The 21,825-nt window shown below is 53.5% G+C and overlaps 1 protein-coding gene across 3 annotated transcripts in view; it reads left to right on the plus strand.

The window, feature by feature from the left end:
- STRA6 (signaling receptor and transporter of retinol STRA6) overlaps positions 1-21,825 on the plus strand; it is a 60,646-nt gene that overhangs the window by 17,765 nt on the left and 21,056 nt on the right. For all 3 annotated transcript variants that reach the window (XM_034784669.1, XM_034784668.1, XM_034784670.1), the window contains 3 exons: positions 16,860-16,938; positions 18,263-18,348; positions 20,719-20,858. In XM_034784669.1, coding sequence (XP_034640560.1) covers positions 16,860-16,938; positions 18,263-18,348; positions 20,719-20,858 — 305 coding nt within the window. The remainder of the gene's footprint in view (positions 1-16,859; positions 16,939-18,262; positions 18,349-20,718; positions 20,859-21,825) is intronic.

Below are 21,825 nucleotides of genomic sequence, written 5' to 3' on the forward strand. Positions count from 1 at the left end.
ATATTCCATATGTTTGGTGCAACCCATTGCATTAAAGCTATCTGTGTGAAAGCAACTCCTTTCTCCTGTTGGACGTTTGATCTCCATATCAATGTGCTTAACCTTAAAGCAGAACTCAGCAACATGAGGGGAAATATTTGATTGCTGTTTATACAGCTGTGTAGTACAGTGCCTCCTGCTGGTCATCCGGGAATTAGCTCAATTCCAGCCTCGGAGTGCCTCCTGCTAGCCAGTGTCTTCCTACTGGTGCCTGCTTACTTCTGATCTCCACCACTTATAGTACTTCTGGCCCTGTGTCCCTCCCAGACCCCAGTGCCTCTTACCTTGGGGTGCTGCCCCACAGTAGTGCCCCCACATTCTGGGTCTCCCCTCCCCAGGAACCCCAATTCCCTGAGCCCACATCACCTCAGTGACCCACTGCCAGTCCTCATCTAGCCCCTTCCCTCAGGGGCAAACTGCAGTCTGAAGTGGCCACTTATCATCAGCAAGGGGGTTTGGATCTGCTGCCTTTCCAGTCCCAGCTGCCTCCCTAGTACCTCCCTTGGCCTTTAGCAAGGCCTCAGCCTGGGGACTCACAAGGCCAGAGCTTCTCAGCTCTGCCTGGCTTTCCCCAGCCCTGCTCTGCCTCAGATACCCTGCTTGCTATCCCAGGTAGCCTGGTCCTCTTTGCTCCCCAGCTGGAGCAAGAGTTTTCTCTCACTCCCTCAGCCTGCACTTTTATCCCTGGCCAGCTGTGCCCTAATTGGGTGTGGCCACACCTGTGGCTGTTTACCCAACCAGCCTTCCTGGCTGCTTTTAACCCCTTCCTAACCAGAGCGGGGTGACTTACCAGCTACAAGCTGGAACCACCGTAAGCTCTGAGATCTTGATATTGCAAAAAGTACTTATAAGCTAATAAACGTAAGGGCAACTCATGATGTTGTCTAGCACTTTAAATTCAAGTTTGCCTAGAAAAATTCACTCCTGGAGGAGATTTTTTGTTTAATTTTTTTCCTTTCCATGTTTGTTCAGCATTATTGCATAGGTTCTCTCTTCACTTGTGACTGTACCTTGTAAGAAGGCTAGCCCAAGGAATTCTGAGTCCCTGTAGAAGGTTCTATTGATTTTTGTCATTTTCCTGTCTTGCTATCTTTTTTTTTTTGCTTCTCTTCCATTCCTGCAAGAGAATGGAGACCTTTCTCAGCCTCTTTGAAGCCTTTTGAGGAGGCGTAGTCAGCTGGAATCTGGGGATGTAATTTGCATATTAAAACATGCAGATTAGTTCACTGGAATTTTCACAGTTGGAGCAAGTACTGCCTCCAGTTCTGCTCTAAAGCATATGGGGAAATTATTAGGGAACAAAACTGGATGTTGCTAGCTTGGCATGTAACTCACATGCTTGTGGTGATCAGGCTTCCTCTTAACATGTAGTTAAGGCACTGCACTGGGACTTGCACGATCTGAGTTCTAATCCTAGCTCTCCCACAGGCTCCTTGGGTGACCTTGGGCCATTTGCTTAATCTCTGGGTGCCTCAATTCCTCAGCTATAAAAATGGGAATAATTCCTTCCACCCTTTGTCTGTCTTGTCTTTGAAGCAGGGATGGTGCCATGGACTGGCAGGTTTGCCTTTGAAGGCAAACTGGGCTGAGCCTTGCCCACCACCTAGCAGCCCCAGGGATAAATAATGATTGGGCCTGTATCAGTTAGAGAGAGTTAATGACAGTGACTGACCCCAGGTGTAGGGGAAACTGAGGAAGGACAGTATAAATTGAGATGAGGATGCAGAAGGAGGAGGTGGCCCAGCAGTTTGGGGTTGGCTGTGGCCACAGGAATAGAGCTAACTCAGGTGGTGACCCCTTGAGCAAGGGGCCAGGTGTCAGGGAGCCAGCCCTAGGGCTGGTCTTCCAGGAGGGGAACAGGAAATAGAAAAGACCCATAGGGAGCAGGAAAGGCTCCTGTGAGGAAGCCCTGAGCTAGGGTCTACAAGGAGCAGGGAACTGAAGAGAAGCCCAGGAAGGGCCGAAAACAGTAGTGGTGTATGTTATATCTGGAGTCCCAACAGGGGAAAGCCTTAGGAGTTGGCATTCTGAGAAGGGTGAATTGAGGTCAGGAAGGGCAAAGGACGACTTCTTTGTTAACTTGGGACTGGGGGTGCTGGCTATTTTGGGAGTCTGACTACCCCAGTAGGGACTGAATGTTTGTGATTTGTCTGGAGAGCGGGCCATGGGAGACCCAAGCAGAAGCAGATGGACTGCAGGAGGTGCTAGAGACAAAGATACTTGCAACATTATGACTCAATGCAAAGGAGTGCTCTAATGATGAGTGCGTCCCATAATAAATAATCTCTCACTATGTGTATGCCCAGATGCTAGTACAATGGGCCCTCATCCTGGGGACGTTTCAGATGGAAGCAGAAATTGATGGAGTGTGGTGTTTTCTCTGATGCAGTCTTGTTTCAGTACAAGGAATGAACAAATGAGGCTTATCCAAATGCAGGAGGAACCAAGAGCAAAAGGAGCAGTTTCTTTGCTTACAGGCCAAAGCCTCTTTAGCCAACAGACCCAACAGCTCTCTCTAGCTTTTTCCAGGGTCATGATCTACTCACCAGCTGCTGCTTGGCTTTCTTGCTTTTTACCTCTGTGTGTGTGTGTATGTGTGTGTCTCTCTCTCTCTCTCTGTTCTTGTCCGGTCTCAGTTTTTGTGCAACATATATGGATAGATACACATGTCCACACACAAACCTCTCAGCAACCCCCGGCCCACTCAGTCCAAACTCCTGGGTGGGTTCACAACCCCCTTTTGTGTTATGTGGGGCAGGGGAATCTTCTGATTAATTCATCCTGACCGGTAGGTTAATTAAAGGCTGCGTTCACATCCTGTCTCAAAGACATTTGTGATTCCTGCACTCACCAGTACCTGTCAGCATAACATTATTAAATGTTAGCCCACGTGCAAGAACATTCCACAGAACATGGAAGTGAGTGAGCAGGGAGAGAAGAAGAAAGTACTAATTCCATGTGCTTTGTGGAGCACTGAGACTTGACAGAGGTACATAAAAGGAGCTGTCTTGCTCTTCTCTGCACTGCAGGAATACTGCCTGCTCTTCCAAAACTGTCACAACATGAACTGGGCTCAGGGTAAAGTCAAAGAATCATAGAATATTAGGGTTTGAAGCAAGGCCAGCTTTAGGAATGGGTTGGCAGTGGCATGGGTTGGCAGGGCTGGAGACAGAGGAGTGTGGGACTGGCTGGCTTCAGGCAGCGGGTTGCGGCAGGGGTTGGCTGGAGGCAGGGCAGGGGGTGCGTAACCCATTTCAGTGCTTCACCACCATTCTAGTGAAAAAGTTTTTCCTAATATTCAACCTAAACCTCCCCCACTACAACTTGAGACCATTACTCCTTGTTCTGTTATCTGCTACCACTGAGAACAGTCTAGATCCATCCTCTTTGGGACCACCTTTAAGGTAGCTGAAAGCAGCTATCAAATCCCCCCTCATTCTTCTCTTCTGCAGACTAAACAATCCCAGTCCCCTCAGCCTCTCCTCATAAGTCATGTGCTCTAGCCCTCTAATCATTTTTGTTGCCCTCTTCTGGACTCTTTCAAATTTTTCCACATCTTTCTTGTAGCGTGAGGCCCAAAACTGGACACAGTACTCCAAATGAGGCCTCACCAATGCCGAATAGAGGGGAATAATCACGTCCCTCAATCTGCTGGCAGTGCCCCTACTTATACAGCCCAAAATGCCATTAGCCTTCTTGGCAACAAGGGCACACTGTTGACTCATATCCGGCTTCTCATCCACCATAATCCCTAGGTCCTTTTCTGCAGAACTGCTGCCTAGCCACTCTGTCCCTAGTCTGTAGCTGTGCATGGGATTCTTCTGTCCTAAGTGCAGGACTCTGCACTTGTCCTTGTTGAACCTCATCAGATTTCTTTTGGCCCAACCTCTAATTTGTCTAGGTCCCTCTGTATCCTATCCTCCAGTGTAACTACCACTCCTCCCCGTTTAGTGTCATCTACAAACTTGCTGAGGGTGCAGTCCATGCCATCCTCTAGATCATTAATGAAGATATTAAACAAAATTGGCCCCAGGACCGACCCTTGGGGCACTCCGCTTGATACCGGCTAACTAGACATGGAACCATTGATCTCTACCCATTGAACCCAATGATCTAGCCAGCTTTCTATCCACCTTATAGTCCATTCATTCAGCCCATGCTTCTTTAACTTGCTAGCAAGAATACTGTGGGAGACCGTATCAAAAGCTTTGCTAAAGTCAAGGAATAACACGTCCCCTGCTTTCCCCTCATCCACAGAGCCAGTTATCTCCTCATAGAAGGCAATTAGGTTAGTCAGGCATGACTTGCCCTTGGTGAGTCCATGCTGACTGTTCCTGATCACTTTCTTCTCCACTAAGTGCTTAAAAATTGATTCCTTGAGGACCTGCCCCATGATTTTTCCAGGGACTGAGGTGAGGCTGACTGGTCTGGAGTTCCGTGGATCCTCCTCCATCCTTTTTTTTTTTTTTTTTTAAGGAAAGTCTTTGGGTTCAGTCAGGTCAGTCCTTTCTCTGCTTGTTCTGTCATGTTCAGAATATAATGTGCCTCAGTCTACCTATCACTATAATGGGGTAATGATTCCGACACACCTTTCGTAGGCTCATTTTAATTCTTCAGATGACAGTTCATGTATAAATGGAGGCTGTTACTATTGTATGACAATTTGCAAGGTTCAGCTAATCAAATAACCTCCTTGGCTGAACAATCCTTAACTCTACGTTGTGAGTTACTGATGGACTGTTCCATTATAACTGTGTATGAGGGTGTTGGGTGCTGTGGGGTATATATCTCACATCGCCTTGTAACCTTGTTTTGAGTGGCTCATGAGTGGAGAGGAATTCATCTCATACTGCACAGCCACCAACTGTTTTGCCTGTTACAGGGGAGACATGCTGCTCTTTGGAGACTTTCTTTGCTCTCTTATTTATTTTACTTTTAAAATAAAAGCCATTCAGATGGAAAGTGTGTGGTGCTTCTGTGGGACTGGGGAATGCTGAGATGACGGGAGACTTCAAATATGGCAAAGGAGAGCAGTTAGCAGAGAAGAGGAGCAGGAATAGCTGAATGTGTTTGCAAATGCAGACTGCTTGTAGAAGCAGTTTGATTGCTTTATAATAGGTTTATACACTTGCTGTTTGGTTAGCACTAATTAAAATATAGAGTTCCTTTATTGCACTCTGACCATCAGGACAGATGGACAGATTTTCAGTTCTGCTTCCAGAGCTGCATCTATGGTATCTATAACTGCTTTAATGGTAACCTCAGAACAACTTATAAACACAGAGAGTATGGGTTCTTCCCGGTTTGAAACTCAGCTCTGCAGGAATGAATGGAAATCTGCTGGGGAAGGCTCATGTGCATATGTTACAGTTTGCCTGCAGTCAGCACAGAGAAGAGCCCTGATCGCTAAAGGTCAGTATGCTCTCTGTCTGGCTATCTAAAACCAAATGGAGTTCAATAATGATGATCGTCATTACAGAGTGTTGCACAGATGTGGCTTTCAAAGCACCTTACAAAGGTGGTGAAGCACCATTATCCCTGTTTTACAGATTGGGAAACTGATGCGATGGAGAAATTAAATGACTTGTCCATTGTCACGGGACAAACTGGTGGCAGTCAAGTCTAGAACTTAAGTCTCTAGCTCTGTGCTTGGGCCATTAGACTCCTGGCTGTGTTTCAGAGGCCTTTAAATATTCAAATGTGGCTGGATATATATGGCATAAAACTATGGTTAAGAGGTAACATCAATAGAATGGGGTATTGTCACAGGATAACTCATCCCTGGAGGCTACATCAAAGTCAAGGGACCTGTGGGACATGTAACATGAAGCAGGTATGTTTTTCAAACCAAGAGGCTTTTGAGCCTCACATAGAATTCCATTAAAACTAAGGCTGCATGAACCAAGGTTTCATCCAAAACTCTTCCTGAACCTTTACAAAGGTTTGGAAAAGTTCTTAAAACACGTCCTCCCTGGCCCCCAAGTGCATTTTGTGGTATTTCTGTCGCAGGTCTGGAAAATCTTGTGAGCGACTCAGACTGAATAGTAGACTCTGTGCCCCCAGATTGTTCACTGACATCTGAATGTTTGGTTGCCATCCCTACTCAAATCCTCCAGCTGCTGCTGCCTAATGAAATTAACATAGGACTGGGAGTCAGCATTTGGGAGTGACTCTGACATTGAGTCTGGCTGGGACCTTAGGAGCATCACTTAGCCTCTCTGACCCCATTCCTCTAAACATTCCCCAGTGCTTTGTCCAGACTACGTGAGGAATAGGTCTCTAATTACCTCCCTCAGCAGCCTCTTTCACAGCCATCAGACTCCATCCTGCTCACATTAAAGTCAATGGCAAAAGGCTCATCGACTTCAATGCTGGCAGGATTGGGCCTGCTGTTAAGCAGCTTGACTTCATATTCAACCTAAACTTTCCTCTGCTTAATTAGAACCCGTTACTCCTAGTTATTTTGCCTTGGCCCACTCTAAACAATTCCCCTTCTCTTTCCTGGCTGTGGCATTTACTCCTGTCAAACACATGTTTTACATGATGATCAGTCTCCCTGAGTCACTGAGCTAAACTATGCATATTGATTGTCTTTTAATCTTTGCTCATACATCAGCCCGTCTGTCATGTGGTTGCTCTTTCTTTTGTAATACAGGAACTCCTCACATAAAGTCATCTGGGTTAAAGTTGTTTCATTGCTGATCAATTAGAGAACATGTTCATTTAAAGTTGCGCAATGCTCCCTTATAACTTTGTTTGGCAGCTGCCTGCTTTGTCCACTGCTTGCAGGAAGAGCAGCCCCTTGGAGCTGGTAGGGGCTTGGAACCAGAGTGGGTCGGCAGGCCCCTGTCAGCTCCCTTAAGTTCCCTGTGCTGCAGCCATCCAGCAGAGTATCAGTTGCAGGGCAGTTCAGCTGTCCCTCCCCCACTGCCGTAGGCTGCTCCCAGGATCCTCCTGCTTGCTGTGCGGGGGGAGGAGGGCTGATGTCAGGGTGTCCCCAGCCCCCTGGCTCCTTTACACCATTCACAGAGCAGGAGGGGAACAGGACAGGGCTCAGGACAGAGGGAGCTTGCTGGCAGCAGCTGCTATCTCAACTTGCTGATCTACTTAAAAGGGCAATGTACTGAGAGTGGGGTCAGCATACTGTGACAGACCCAGACCAGTGGGGTACAGGAGTCTGGTCCTATTGGGATCCAGGATGTGGGCGGACAAAGCCTGCCCACCGCTAAAGGATCCCCCCCAGCCTAAGGGGGGGGGGTCCACAGAGCCTGGAGACCAAAAAATTACGGGGGACAACTAATAAAAGAACAGGGACAGGAGTGAAGTCAAAGGGTCAAAAGAAGGGAACCTGAGGGGGACACCGAGCAGAGAACCCCGGACAGCGCCCACTGCTCCTCGAAGGTGTCAAGGGAGCCAGTGGATGCCGCCCAGAGGAACTCTGCCTGGATACATGAACGAACGGAGGACCGGAAATAGGCCCCACAGTCACAGGAGACTCCATCGGCCAACCTCCTCTCCCTGGTTTTATAGATGGCCAGTTTTGCTAGGGCCAGGAGGAGGTTGACCAGGAGGTCCCGTGACTTTGTGGGGCGACGGATAGGGAGTGCATGAATAAAAAGGTGAGGGGAAAAGTGCAACCAAAATCATAACAAAATATCCTGGAGAAGCCGGACTAGGGGCTGCAGCCTGGCGCACTCTAGGTAAACATGCACCAGGGTTTCCCTCACGCTGCAAAAGGGGCAGGTGTCTGGGATAGGGGTAAACCATGCCAAGTACATGCCCGTGCTCATGGCTCCGTGAAGGAGCCGCCAACTGATGTCCCCGGTGGGCTTCGGGATCAGAGTAGAATAAAGGCTGGCCCACCGGGGCTCCTCACCCTCCAGAGGTGGCAGGAGGTCCTGCCACTTCGTATCGGGGCGGGACGTGAGGGTGAGTACATGAAGAACGTGGAGCACGAGCGTGTATAGATGTTTCCTTGGCACGGTCCGGAACAGAACCGGCTGCATATTGTGCAGCCGGCTCATGGTGAAGGGACGGGGGTGGGGGGACGATTGGGTCTACGGGGCAGGGGCCCGATGAAAAGGTCTGGAGGGCTTGGAGTGGAGGGTGGGCGAGGCGTGCCCCCTCGCAGGACCTGGTCGAGATAGTCCCGAGCAGCGGGCGGTAAAGCAGCCCTCACCTCCTGAAGCACGCGCTGGGGAGTATGAGGTCTGGAGAGCCCCATGCGCTGAGCGAGCGTCAGGGGATCCAGCCAGTCTCCCCGGTCGTAGTCCAGGAACTCTCCGATTTTGGTGACTTCTGCCAGGACCAACCTCTGGCGCACCATGGGGGACTCCGCCACCTGCACACGGAGCTGGGGGTTGTGTAGCAGGGGCTCCGCAAGGAGATCTGCCCCTACGGTGGCCGCCCCGGACCTGGTCACTGAGAACAGTTTCCAGGTCCGGAGGAGGTCCTTGTAGAAGACCGGCAGCCCAGAGAGGTCTCGCGGAAGACCTCTCGGATAGAGACAAAAGAGCTGCCGGTCATATCGGAGCCCTCTGAAGCGGCGCAGGAAGGCATGCGCCAATACGCTCCATGCCGGACTACCTGTACCATAAAGGAGCCTCTGCAGGGCCTGGAGGTGAAAGACGTGGACCTGAGCATGCAGACACTTCAGGCCCTGCCCTCCCTCCTCCAGGGGTAGCTGGAGAAACCCCCGCAGAGACCCAGTGCAGTCCTGACCAAAAGAACTCCAGAATCAACGTCCGGAGGGTGGTCAGGAAGCCCGGGGCCGGACCAGGGTGTTGAGCCGGTACCAGAGCATGGACAGGACTAGTTGATTGAGCACTAGTGCTCTCCCTCGAAGGGAGAGACACCGGAGCAGTCCTGTCCATTTCCGGAGCCGCTCCGACACTCTGCCCTCTAAACCTAGCCAGTTCTCCGGCAGAGACGGATGCGTGGCAGAAAGGTAAATGCCGAGATAGAGCAGCGGACCCACGCTCCACCGGATGGCCTGAAGTGTGGGTGGGAGGGAGCTCGCCTGCCACCCGTCCCCTACCACCAGGCCAGAGCTCTTGACCCAGTTGACCCGGGCGGAGGAGGCAGCCGAATAGATGGTCTGGCAAGCCTCCACCCGCACCAAGTCGCCCGGGTCCTGGACCACGAGGAGCACGTCGTCGGCGTACGCTGACACGACCAGCCGCAGCTCCGGCTTCCGCAGCACCAACCTGTCAACCTCCTACGGAGGAGACAGAGGAAGGGCTCGATCGCCAGAGCATACAGCTGGCCCGAGAGGGGGCACCCTTGACGTACTCCTCGCCCGAAGCTGACCGGTTCAGTCAGGGTCCAGTTGAGCCTGACCAAATACTCTGCGGAGGCGTACAGCACCTGGAGAAAACCCACAAACTGGGGCCCGAAGCCAAACGCTCGCAGAGTGCCCAGGAGATACCCGTGGTCCACCCTGTCGAATGCCTTCTCCTGATCCAGGGACAGGAGGGCGAATGACAGACCATCCCTACACCCGAGTTCCAAGAGGTCCCGGACCAGATACAAGGTGTCCAAGATGGTGCGGCGCGGGACGGTGTAGGTCTGGTCTGGGTGGATCACGTCCGCCAGCACGGACCCTAGCCGCAGCGAGATGGCCTTCGCTACGATTTTATAGTCCGTGCTGAGGAGCGAGATGGGACGCCAATTCCGTAAATCGCGGAGGTACCCCTTCTTCGGCAATAAGGTGAGCACGGCTCGCCTGCACGAAAGAGGGAGGACCCCGCCCTGCAAGGACTCAGCCCAGACGGTGACAAGGTCCGGGCCGAGGACGTCCCAAAACACGCAGTAGAACTCCACGGTCAGCCCGTCCATGCCCGGAGATTTATTGGTGGGCATGCGGCGGAGGGCTTCCGAGAACTTGGCCAGAGTGAGAGGCAGCTTCAGCCGGTCTCGGTCGCCCGTACTGACCGTCGGGAGTTCATCCCAGAGCATTCTGCAAGCGTTAGGATTGGTCGGATCCGGGGAGAAAAGACCTGCGTAGAAGGCCCTGGCTCTCCCACACATTTCCGCCGGATCCGTGAGGGGGGTGCCGTCCTCTGCTAGAAGGCAGGTGACGTGCTTCTTGGCCCCCCTCTTTTTCTCCAGGGCGTAGAAGAAGCGGGAACCGCGAGCCATCTCCCGAAGGAGGCGGATGCGGGATCGAACAAAGGCACCTCGGGCCCGATGGTCCTCGAGGGTCCACAGCTCTTCCCGCTTCTCCCGGCACGCTCCGCAGAGGGATGGATCACCGGGGCTGGCGGCCAGACGCCTCTCCAGCTCTAAGACCTCCCGTTCCAACTGCCCTATCGCCGCATCCCTCCGTCGGCTGGCGCCCCGGGTGTAGTCACGGCAGAAGAGCCGGGCGCGCACCTTCCCCAGGTCCCACCACCGCTGCGCCGAGGGAAAGGCACGCCGCTGCCCTCGCCAGGCCAGCCAGAACTCCCGGAAGGACACCACGAAGCCTACATCCTCCAACAAGCTATTATTAAAGTGCCAATAGGCCGGCCCCGGCCTCTCAGCACAGAGAGAGGCTGTCACGGTGGCTAGATGGTGATCTGAAAAAGGGGCCAGCCGGATGCTGGAGGAGTGGGCCCGGGAAAGATGGAAGCATGACATATAGATGTGGTCCAACCGGGAGTGGTATGACTGATGGACCTCCACCCGGACAAAAGTGAATGTCGAAACGTCATCCGGGTGGTGGTCGCGCCAGACGTCCACCAGGGAGTGATGTTCGACGATCTCCCAGAGGACATCCGCGGCGGCCGGGTGCTGCTCAGTCCCCGAGCAGTCCCGTTCCTCAAGGGTGGCGTTAAAGTCCCCGCCCAGGACCAGGCACTCGTGAGGATCCAAGGTGCCGAGGAAGGCAGATGCCTGCTGATAAAAACACAACCTCTCCGAGCCCAATGTCGGGGCATAAACGTTGACGAGATTAACCACAAGCCCCTCCATACGGACCCGGAGGTGCAGCAGGCGGCCCGGCACAGCCTCGGCGACCCCCAGCACCTCGGGCCGTAGGTCGGGGGAGAACAGGGTCGCCACTCCAGCCGTACGAACTGTGAGATGGCTAAAATAGACCCTGTCCCCCCACTCCAGCCGCCAGCTAGCTTCAGCGGCCGGATCCGTATGGGTCTCCTGCAGGAAAATCACAGAGTACCCCCCTCCCGAAGGAAGGAGAGCACCTGGCTCCTGCGGAGACCCATCCTACAGCCCCGGGTGTTTAATGTTGCAAAGATGATTGGTGCCATGAGGAGGGCTGGGGGGGATCCTCGCTAGCAGAGACACCCACGGCCTCCATTGGGCCGCGCAACAATCCGTGACCTACCCCATAAGCGATTAAGGAGTCACGGAAGAGGCGGACCCATTGGTAGGCCGCCGCGGCCTGCCTCCCGGTCCTCTTACCCTCCCCCATGAGGGCCCTCGCGGCCCGGAGGATCTGATGGAAATCCCCCCATCGCTGGAGTGCAAGCTGTACCTTGTTGCGGGAGCCACGGACATCCTCAAGGAAGTCCCGTAGCTCCTCTCTCAGCGTATGGGGGGGTGGGGTTATTGATCTATGGCTATCCCCCAGCGGGGCCCCTGTCACAGCCCCGTGGCCCACCGAGACGGGCAAGCAGGGGCCAGACCCTCGACGTGGCGTCCGATGGGCTGGCGCCACGTGGCCCACCTCAGACCCTGGCTCAATGGGGGGGCGGCGGAGGGAAAATAGCAGCCCCTGGTGGGTCGGGACAGGGAAAAACAAAGGCCGCTCCTTGGGGGTCATCCTCTGGGATATGGAAGGAGACAACCCCAGGGGTGGCAATAGCATCATGGGAAGTGGAGGGGACAGGGACGGGATCGGTGACAGGAGCAGGGTCGGAGTCAGGAATAGGGACAGGGGAAGGGGCGATAGTGGGATCGGGGGCCTCAGCAGCCAGGCCACTGGGTGGGGGGGGGTGGCACCCCACAAAGGGGCTCAGGGATTTGCAGGGATGGAGGTGGGCCCTTGGCGATGCCGGACTTGTGCCCCAAGGCAGATGGTAAGGCCACGGATCTGTAGGTGGAGAATCAATGATGGGGCACGAGTCCGGGAAGGAGGTCGGCTGCCCCTCAGCCATGAGGGAGTCCCTTGGCTACTCGCGTGCCGGTCGCATGGCACTGGCTGTCGCCTCAAGAGGCTTGGCAGCCACTAGCGGGGTGCCATCTGCAGCCGGGTTGGTGGAAGAGTCCAGGGGCTCCTTGGAGGCGGGAGCGGAAGCAGTGGGTAGGGGGACGGAACATGGGGAAAGGGGGGCCGAGGCGAGGTCGCTCAGATCGAGGCCCGCTGGCAGAGGGTCGTCCTCCCCCTGCGTAACCGGGGTCAGACCCAGGGCCTCGATCTCCTCATAAATGGAAGGGAGATCACCTTCCACCACCCCAGGGCTCTCCCCGCCTGCATCCGAAGCGACGCTCGCCATGGTGCGTGCAGGGGCTTCAGATTGTAAGGGGGCGAGAGGGGCTCCATCAGAGGCTTCCATAGGAAGGGACTCTGGAGGAGGGGTAGTGCTATCCTCCGATGCTGCCACGTCTTCCCTAGCTGGTAATGGTGGACAAAACCCACCCGGGGGCAAAGCGGAAGGCTCAGCATCGGTGCCCCCCCTTCCTGGTCTTCCGGGGGGCTACCGCATCAGATAGAAGGAGCGGAGCTCGAGCCTTTTGCTTGCCCCGCTTCCCCTGTACTAAGGACCAGCCCTCCATGGCATCATCCGGGGGCTGGCTAACAGGAGTCGGGTCAGGGAGCAAAAGCGAAGGCTTAGGGACTCTGGGAGGCAGTGGTGGGGCAGCATGGAGGAGGGAGGATTCTCCCTGGGGCAAGCCCTCTTCTATGCCTGGCGATATCCCTACCTCACCCTCCTCCACAGGCCCCGCCAGATCGTAGGCGGCAGAGGCAGGGCCCTCTCGCTCGTCTAGGCGCACTGGGGGAGATACCCCTTGGGCCCGAGCGGGAGTGTTGGTGGGCCAGAAAGGAGGAGGGGCGGCTTCGGGTGCCGGGCAGCTAGGGGCGCCGGCGATGATGGGGCCGGCGCCCTGCCGGGGCTCGGGGGTCCCTGATGTCCCTCCATGCCGGGCCAAAGGGCAGTCCCTCCGGACGTGTCCTATCGCCCGGCAGAGGTAGCACCGGGCCTCCCCCATTGAATAATGCACCCGGTAGGGGACCAAGAAGGACCCCTCGAGCGCCTCACCATCACGTACCGCCGGCGGTAGTTGTAACTGTACCTGCCGGCGGAACGAGAGGACATGACGGAGGGCGGGGTCTTTGCAGCCCAGTGGGAGAGGGCTGACCACAGAGATCGGCCTCCCCAGGGTAGAGAGGGCGGGTAACAGGGCGGCATTTGGAAGGAAGGGAGGGACTGAAGTCAGGACCAATCGGCCGCCCAGATCTTCTAGCGGTTCCAGGGGGACGTACACCCCCCCCACCGCCAGGCCCTTCTCCACTGTCTCTTGGGTGGCGGCCTCCGATGCTAGGAAGAAGACGACCTTGCCGTACATCTTGGAGGCTGCCACAATCGCCGTGGGCCCCACCACCCTTGCCAACGCCCGCACGTAGGTCTCCATGTGGGGCGAGGCGGGTACCAGGAGGCAATGGACACCGTGCTTCCTGGTCAAGGTGGGGAAGGGGCCCCGGCCACTATAGATGGTAGCAGAGGTGGTGGATGGGGGAGATGATGTAGCGGCAGGCGGGGGGGCTGCCGCCACCTGGGCGTATGCCCTGGGAGCTGGGGGTGGGACACCCATAGAGCTGGTGGAGGGAACAGCAGGGAGGGATGCTGCGGCCTGTTGCGGGGCTGCGGCAGTGGGGGCACCCCCTGCCATGGAGGGCCTGGCTTTTTTTAGCGGAGCCTTTACCCTTCTTCGTGCCCTGGCCCTTCCTGCCCGCTGGGGGCACTCCCCCAGAGTCAGAGGGGGCGAGGGACGTGGCAGCAGCGGCGGTCACCTCGTTACCCACCGCTGCCGGCGCTCCAGCAGGGGTGGTAGTAGGTGGCTCGGCAGCGGCGGTTGAGGTAGAGGCTAGGGGGGATGATGGTGGGGCGGGTGGAGGAGGGGCAGCAGGGTCTGCCCCAGGGGTCTCACTCTCCTTGTCCCCTGCCATAATGAGGACAGGGGGAGAGCAAACACTGGAGGGGGGGGTAGGGAAAGGGGAAGCAGGTCGACCACTCCTCCCCGCTAGGCTGTAGGCAGGGGAGGAGGGTGCCAAAAAAGGGGGGTGGGGTGGATGGGGGGGCTATCAAGGGTTAGGGGTCAGTCACCGACTCAGGGAAGGTTTCCGGCTCCTCTCTTTGCACCAAGGAAGGGAGGATAACAGCATTGGGGGGGTGCAGTGAGATAGAATCAAACTAAAACGGGGAGGGGCACAAGCGCATAGAAGGGGACATGGGCGCACGAGGGGAGGGGCTAATCAGGGCAAGGGGACCGCAGGGGGAAGGGAGCAACCAGGTGGGAAATGGGGCAGAGGAACCACAGGGCTAGCTTCAGAGGCTGGGGCGGGTCAAACAAAGGCTGCAGAGGGAAAGGGCGGGGCAGGCAAATAAACTGGAGCAAGCGAGGGGCTGGGGCAAGGGGGAGGGGCAAAAGGCAGCAAGGGACAAATGAGTAGGCAGCAGGGGCAAAGCTGGGGGCTTCTTGCAGGGGGGAGGGGGTCAGTCAAAAAGCGGGGGGTACATGCACCCACGTGCGCTTGCAACAAAAAGAAAGTCCTTGGAAGCTGGCTCCTGTATTAGGCCCAATGGCAACAGGGCATAGCAAGCCTAGGTGAGCAGCTGAAATCCCAGAGGCAGGAGCTTGAGGTAGATGGTAAGTAGCCAGTGGGGGTGGTGGAGGGGGCAACGATGGTGGTGGTGAGGGTCGGGGGGGACACGGACCAGGGGGCAGGCTCCACGCCACACCCCTGTGTCCCACAAACACAGTCTAGACCCCCACCACAAGAGCACAGTTCAAAAGTTACTCAGTCCATGAGAACCCCCTCCACGGTGGTTTGTTCCTACGCGCTCCCCTACTGGCAGATGGTCCTCTTCTCTTTCTCTTCCTCCTCGGGGCTCCAGCAGCTCCCAGCAGTAAACACAGCAGCTTTAGGCGGAAGTCTGGTGGCCAGCAGGAAGGACCCCTCTCAGGTGTCGGTGGTGGTGGTGTCCTCAGCAGCAGGAGCAATGGCTGGCTCCCTCCCTCCCCTCCTCTGGGGAGTGGGCCAGCAGCCCCGCCCAAGGGGCTGTAGCTGGAGCAGCAGCAACCAAGGGTGTGTGTGTGTGTGGGGGGGGGGTCTAGCAGCCAGCCAGCAAGCAGGTAGCAGAGATGTCAGGGGGAGGGAGGTTAGCCTAGCCAGGGGAGTAGCTGGAGCAGTAGCAACAGACAGCAGTTGTAGGGAAAACCCAGGGCCTAGAAGCAGCTCTCTGCCTCCCTCCCTCCAGGCCAGTGGGGTACAGGAGTCTGTTCAAAGGCAAACACACTGGTTACTGGCTGAACAGTTGTCTGTTCCCTGAGTGACCAGAGAAGGGGCTGTACTAGAGTAATCAGGAACCTGCTAGAACCAGTTAAGGCAGGCAGGCTAATTAGGACACCTGGAGCCAATTAAGAAGAACCTGCTAGAATCAATTAAGGCAGGCTAATCAGGGCACCTGGGTTTTAAAAGGAGCTCACTTCAGTTTGTAGTGTGAGTGTGAGGAGCTGTGAGTAAGAGGCGCAAGGAGCTAGCTAACGAGCTAGCTAGCTGCTGCTGGAGGACTGAGGAGCACAAGTGTTATCAGACACCAGGAGGAAGGTCCTGTGGTGAGAATAAGGAAGGTGTTTGGAGGAGACCATGGGGAAGTAGCCCAGGGAGTTGTAGCTGTCATGCAGCTGTTACAGGAGGCACTATAGACAGCTGCAGTCCACAGGGCCCTGGGCTGGAATCTGGAGTAGAGGGCGGGCCCGGGTTCCCCCCAAACCTCCCAATTGACCTGGACTGTGGGTTTGTCCAGAGGGGAAGGTCTCTGGGCTGTTCCCCAACCCACATGGTGAATCTCTGAGGCAAGAAAATCCGCTAATAAGTGCAGGACCCACCAAGATAGAGGAGGAACTTTGTCACAATAATTAAAGGGGCAATGCACCTTGTGTGCTTTCTCGCACTCACACACACACACGGTGTGTGTCTCTGTCTCTCTCTGCCATGCTGTGTCTCCTCCTTCCATTCCTGCTGCCTTGTAGAGTATGAGGCTACATTAACAATGTGTTAATCCTTGAGGGCTCAGCCAAGTGCTAGTTCATTATGTAGCAGAAAGGCATTCCCTGGGAAATATCCCACCCTCTGACTCCACCACCTCAACCAATCATCATTGCTGTGTACAGTATTAAATTGTTCAAAATGTATACTGTGTGTGTGTGTGTGTGTCTGTCTTTTATCTGGCAAAAAAAATTTCCCTGGAACCTAACCTCCTGTATTTATATTAATTCTTATGGGGAAATTGGATTCATTTAACATCATTTCGCTTAAAGTAGCATTTTCAGGAACATAACTACAACGTTAAGTGAGGAATTACTGTACATATCCTTTCCTATTAGTGGAATATATTTAAACTACTATGTAAAATCTACCTAGCATCCCTCTGGGCTGCTCCACAGAAGGCAAGCTTTTTGTATGCATAATTAAATTATTGACACACGTGCAATCGATGGGGAATAAAAATATACTTTCCCCTTGAGGCTGGAAGGACATCTACTGCAGAATTCTCCTCAAGCTCCTCTAGGCTTAGGACCTGTGATTACATAAGTCTTTGCTCCTCCTTTATGTAATGAATGTATTTTGAGTGGCTTTATTTATTTTCTTTCAGTATGCTTCCTAATGTTATCCTAGCCTGCGATCCCACCATCCCCTACCGTCTTTATCACACCTGCATGGCTCCTATATCTGTAAGTATCTGCAGAGATTCCATCTTTGGATGAGGCTGGGGTTTGTGCAGCCTTCGGAGGGAAGTCTTATCTGTCCGTCATCGTCATTGAGGCAGTAATTACTGGGGGAGCTTCTCTGGCCGGACCATGCAGAAAGTCAGATGACCATCAAGGGCCCTTCTGGCCTTAATCTGTGAGCCGTGCTCATGAGCGTGATATGAGTGCCTGCACTGCTCCTGTTTCTGTCATGTGGGGATTGGAGGTTTAACTCAGCAGAGCTGTCAATTGTGGAAGCAGGTGAAGAACAGATGATCTGCTGCAGCCTGTACTTCATGTTTCCACTTGCTGCCCAAGGTATTGCTTTTAGGGTAATTTGGTCCCTGTGTCCCACTCAGCCTTTGGCTCCTCTTCAAAGGTTCCCAGGAAGCATGCCAATAACAGTAGTAGTTTTGCAAGATAGACACCTGTCCACTAGAACTTCACTGAAATCCTCTTTGCCCGCAACTCTTCACCCAGGCCACTCACTTGGGCACTAATTGGTAATGACATTTGGTCACCACCCCCCGAAGTTTGGAGTAGTTAGGAGAAAGACCCAAATGGAACTCCAGAGAGGTCCCCCCGGACCTCTCTGGAGTTCCCCCATCACTGATCATGCTTCCCTTCAACAGAGAGAATTAGAAATTCATGCTAGGGCCTAAGAGGCCTTAGCAGAACTAGTTGAGCCTGTATATCCACAAGGTTAAGTAGAGCCACCCAGCACAGGGATGGATCTGGTATCCTGGAAACAGGACTATTACCACAAAAGGACAGTGCATCTAAGGTAAAACTACTGAAATGATGGAGGAAGGAAGAGAGGTTACAAGGAATGGGGTGGCAAGAGACTGTATTGATCCACTTTGTTCTATATCTGTTCAAATACTGGGGTGCAGATAAGGGCCAGATCCTCAGCTCGTGTGTATAAATCAGCCTGGCTCCGGTACAGTCCATGGGAGCTACAGATGTATGTCAGCTGAGGATCTAGCTCCCTTTCTTGTTCTTTGGTTCATTCTGTGCCCCATGAACTGTGTTCCTGCCCTTTATTCAGTTGCTTCACCTACCTGCATGTGGGAGCCGCAAGCCCTCTTGGGCAGGGACTGACTTATTGCCCACTGTTGATTCCCTGTTGCTTAGACCTATAAGCATCTCTCTGTTTGGCACCTTCTTGCACAGCTGCGCACCTCATTGGGTATCTGATATCCTCACACATCCACCCATGAGGTCAGTGTTTAAAGAGATGGGGCCAGAGGTTTGCACCCTCATAGGTACTTTCACTGTTTTGCTTATTTGTCATTGGCTCTCTTTGCAGCTGGCCGTGCTGATAGTCTTGTCTCTGTTGGTGAAACGCAAGAGCCTCTATAAAAGCTCTTGGAATGGAGCACCTGGACTACTGAGGTACCCAGAATAACCCCATATCCACACCTCTGCCCACATCCACCAACACTGCTCCCTTTGCCCCACAAGCAACCTTGGCTGAGGTTTACATTTGTTTTCATGTGACTCTGCACTCCCTGATGCTGTTCAGACTGAAATTGCTGAAATCTCTCAATGGCCCAGATTCCTCAACTGTCTCTGGTTTTGCCATCCAAAAAGACTGTGAGCACAGTTCGGTGGGTGCACCTATTAGCCATTGGTTTATCTAGTGTTCTGATTTGCAGAGAGTCGGCTGTTGGGTAGCTTGGCACCTTGGCACTTCACAGCATGGCATGTAACTAGGCTAGGAAGTGAAATGGCAGATGCAGAATTCAAGGCTGTGTTTCAGACCCCAGGCTAGAGCAGGAAGGGCTGGATCAGGCTCTTTCTAGTCAAAAATTTCAGCTGTCTTCAAGTTCACAATAAGAATTTTAAAGTTTGGAGCTTTATCTAACCTGACCTGAACCACCTTCTCTTTACTGCTTTCATGGCTTTCCCCTCTTCCACTCCTCTTCCCCCACCAGGATGACCTAAGAGCATGGGGAAGCTTTTCTTTAGGCAAACTAAGAGCTATGACTAGGATTGTTGCTTCTGAGTCACTCTGCCATTCATGTGGCAGCCCTGATAATAGAAGATTAGGGTTGGAAGAGACCTCAGGAGGTCATCTAGTCCAACGCCCTGCTCAAAGCAGGACCAACACCAACTAAATCATCCCAGCCAGGGCTTTGACAAGCCAGGCCTTAAAAACCTCTAAGGATGGAGATTCCATCCCCTCCCTAGGTAACCCATTCCAGTGCTTCACCACCCTCCTAGTGAAATAGTTTCCTAATATCCAACCTAGATCTCCCACACTGCAACTAGAGACCATAGCTTCTTGTTCTGTTATCTACCACCACTGAGAACAGCCTAGCTCCATCCTCTTTCGAACCCCCCGTCAGATAGTTGAAGGCTGCTATCAAATCCCCCCTCACTCTTCTCTTCTGCAGGCTAAATAACTCCAGTTCCCTCAGCCTATCCTCACATGTCATGTGCCCCAGCCACTTAATCATTGTCATTGCTCTCCACTGGACTCTCTCCAATTTGTCCACATCCCTTTTGTAGTGGAGGGACCACAACTGGATGCAGTACTCCAGGTGTGGCCTCACCAGTGCCGAATAGATGGGAATAATCACTTCCCTCGACCTGCTGGCAATACTCTTACTAATACAGCCCAATATGCCGTTGGCCTTTTTGGCAACAAAGGCACACTGATGACTCATATTCAGCTTCTTGTCCACTGTAATCCCCAGATCCTTTTCTGCAGAACTGCTGCTAACCAGTCGGTCCCCAGACTGTAGTAGTCCATGGGAGTCTTCCGTCCTAAGTGCAGGACTCTACACTGTCTTTGTTGAACCTCATCCGATTTCTTTTGGCCCAACCCTCCAATTTATCTAGTCACTCTGGACCCTATCCCTGTCCTCCAGCGTATCTACCTCTCCCCACAGCTTAGTGTCATCTGTGAACTTGCTGAGGGTGCAATCCATCCTGTCATCCAGATCATTAATGAAGATGTTGAACAAAACCAGCCCCAGGACCGACACCTGGAGCACTCTGCTTGATACCAGCTGCCAACTAGACATCGAGCCATTGATCACTACTCGTTGAGCCCGATGATTTAGCCAGCTTTCTGTCCACCTTATAGTCCAATCATCCAATCCATACTTCTTTAACTTGCTGGCAAGAATACTGTATCAGAAGCTTTGGTAAAGTCAAGATATATCACATGCACTATTTTCCCCATATCCACAGAACCATATGGATCATGAATTCCCATGATCTTACTGTTTAGTCTGTAAATCACCACGCATGCCTTTGAGGCAGTAGAAATAAGAATTATCCACCCCCGAGAGAGGTTGCAGCTCCATGTTCCCTGCAAATGTGACAGGGACACTCAGCAATGACCGTGAAGAACCACCTGTGTCCTTAGGGCAGCTCAGAGAAGCCCAGTGTATGGCTATGGCAGGGTCAGGTTGGGGCTCAATTTCTTCCAGCTAAACAAAGGGCATGGGGGACCCATCCAGATACCTTGGTGATGAGCAGTGCAGGAAAATGGGGGACACAGATACATCCCACTGGTCACTCAATGGGGACTTTGTGGTAACTCCCCTAGCCAAGCTGTTGTGTGATACACCTAGTGGTTACCCTTTGTGGCAGAGACAGGTGAATGTGGTGCCCCAAACCACTGTGCCCTTCTCTCTCAAGCTGTCTGCAGCAGAGGGAAAGGTGGCCTCCATGGAGAGGTGGGGGTGAGGTGCACCCTATCTGTTCTCATTCTAACCCTCTTCTTTCTCTCCCCCGTCCCGATTGTTGCAGCCCTGTGAATTTCTTGGAGGCAGAGGGCCACCAGGGGCTGGTGGCGGCAGTGTTTGGAATCCTCTTCTCTTCTATTTGTGTGCTGGTGCTGGATACCGACCCCCTGCCTTTCATTGCCAGCTCCTCCCCGCGTAGTCGAGGTAATGCAGGTGGCACTGGGCCATCCCTTTCTGAAATTCGCGGATGTTTTGCTGTTTCAATCCACTGGAACCCTCAGAAGCCAGGGCTGTCCCCATAGGCTGTCCCAGGTGGGCACAGAGATCTCGTTCAGTTCCGGTGCAGGCTTTCCTCTAACTGGGTGATACTCTGAATAACTGTCTACATTTTTTGGTTACTTTTCCCCCCATGCACACATTTGTTTGTTTTTAATATTTTAAATGTGTTGGGCCCTCCCTGGTCCTGCCCCTAGGCAACATTTGGCCAATCTATTGCATGTCCTCTCGCACACAGATCAGTGCGAACATACTCCAGATTTTCAGACAGCGTGTGCTACTGCTAACAATGGACCATTTTACAACTGGGGGAGGTGGGAGGCAGGGCTTTGTTGAAAAAGCCAGGGCTGTTGTGACTCAGGCCAAACTTTGTGAAGCAGCCTTGTGCTCTGTCAGGCCCTGTGTAGTACTGCCGTTCCATCACTTGCATTAGTACTGGTGGGGCCTGCTGTAGAGACACTGGGAAGCCAGAGCTCCAGTTGATGTGAATGGGAGCTGCAGATGCTGAGTTCCTTGAACCAAACAAAACCAACTGGGGCTGGAGGGGAAGCGCCTTGATCTAAAAGGTGAGGATTCATCTGAGCTTCATATGGCAAAGCGAAGGCATCCCGGCAGTTAAATTCTGCTAAGCGAAGGCAGCACCGCTAAGGTCTCATCCAGTGAGCATTTTGCATGGGGCAGGCTGATGGGAAGCCTTTGTGTGATGGTGGTGCCAAGGGGAAGAGAGGTGCCATCGCTGGCTGGTCCCTGCATGCTGTTAGCATGGACTAGATTTCCAGTCTCCAGCTTTGGGTGGCTTAACATCTCCTCTTAACCCCATATGCAAGTCAAGGGCATCACTTTGCCTATTAATCCTTCTACTGAGAGCTCTGCAATTTTGTTTTTTCTCTCCCCC

This window comes from Trachemys scripta, chromosome 10, assembly GCF_013100865.1.
Source record: "Trachemys scripta elegans isolate TJP31775 chromosome 10, CAS_Tse_1.0, whole genome shotgun sequence".
Classification (NCBI taxonomy): domain Eukaryota; kingdom Metazoa; phylum Chordata; order Testudines; family Emydidae; genus Trachemys; species Trachemys scripta.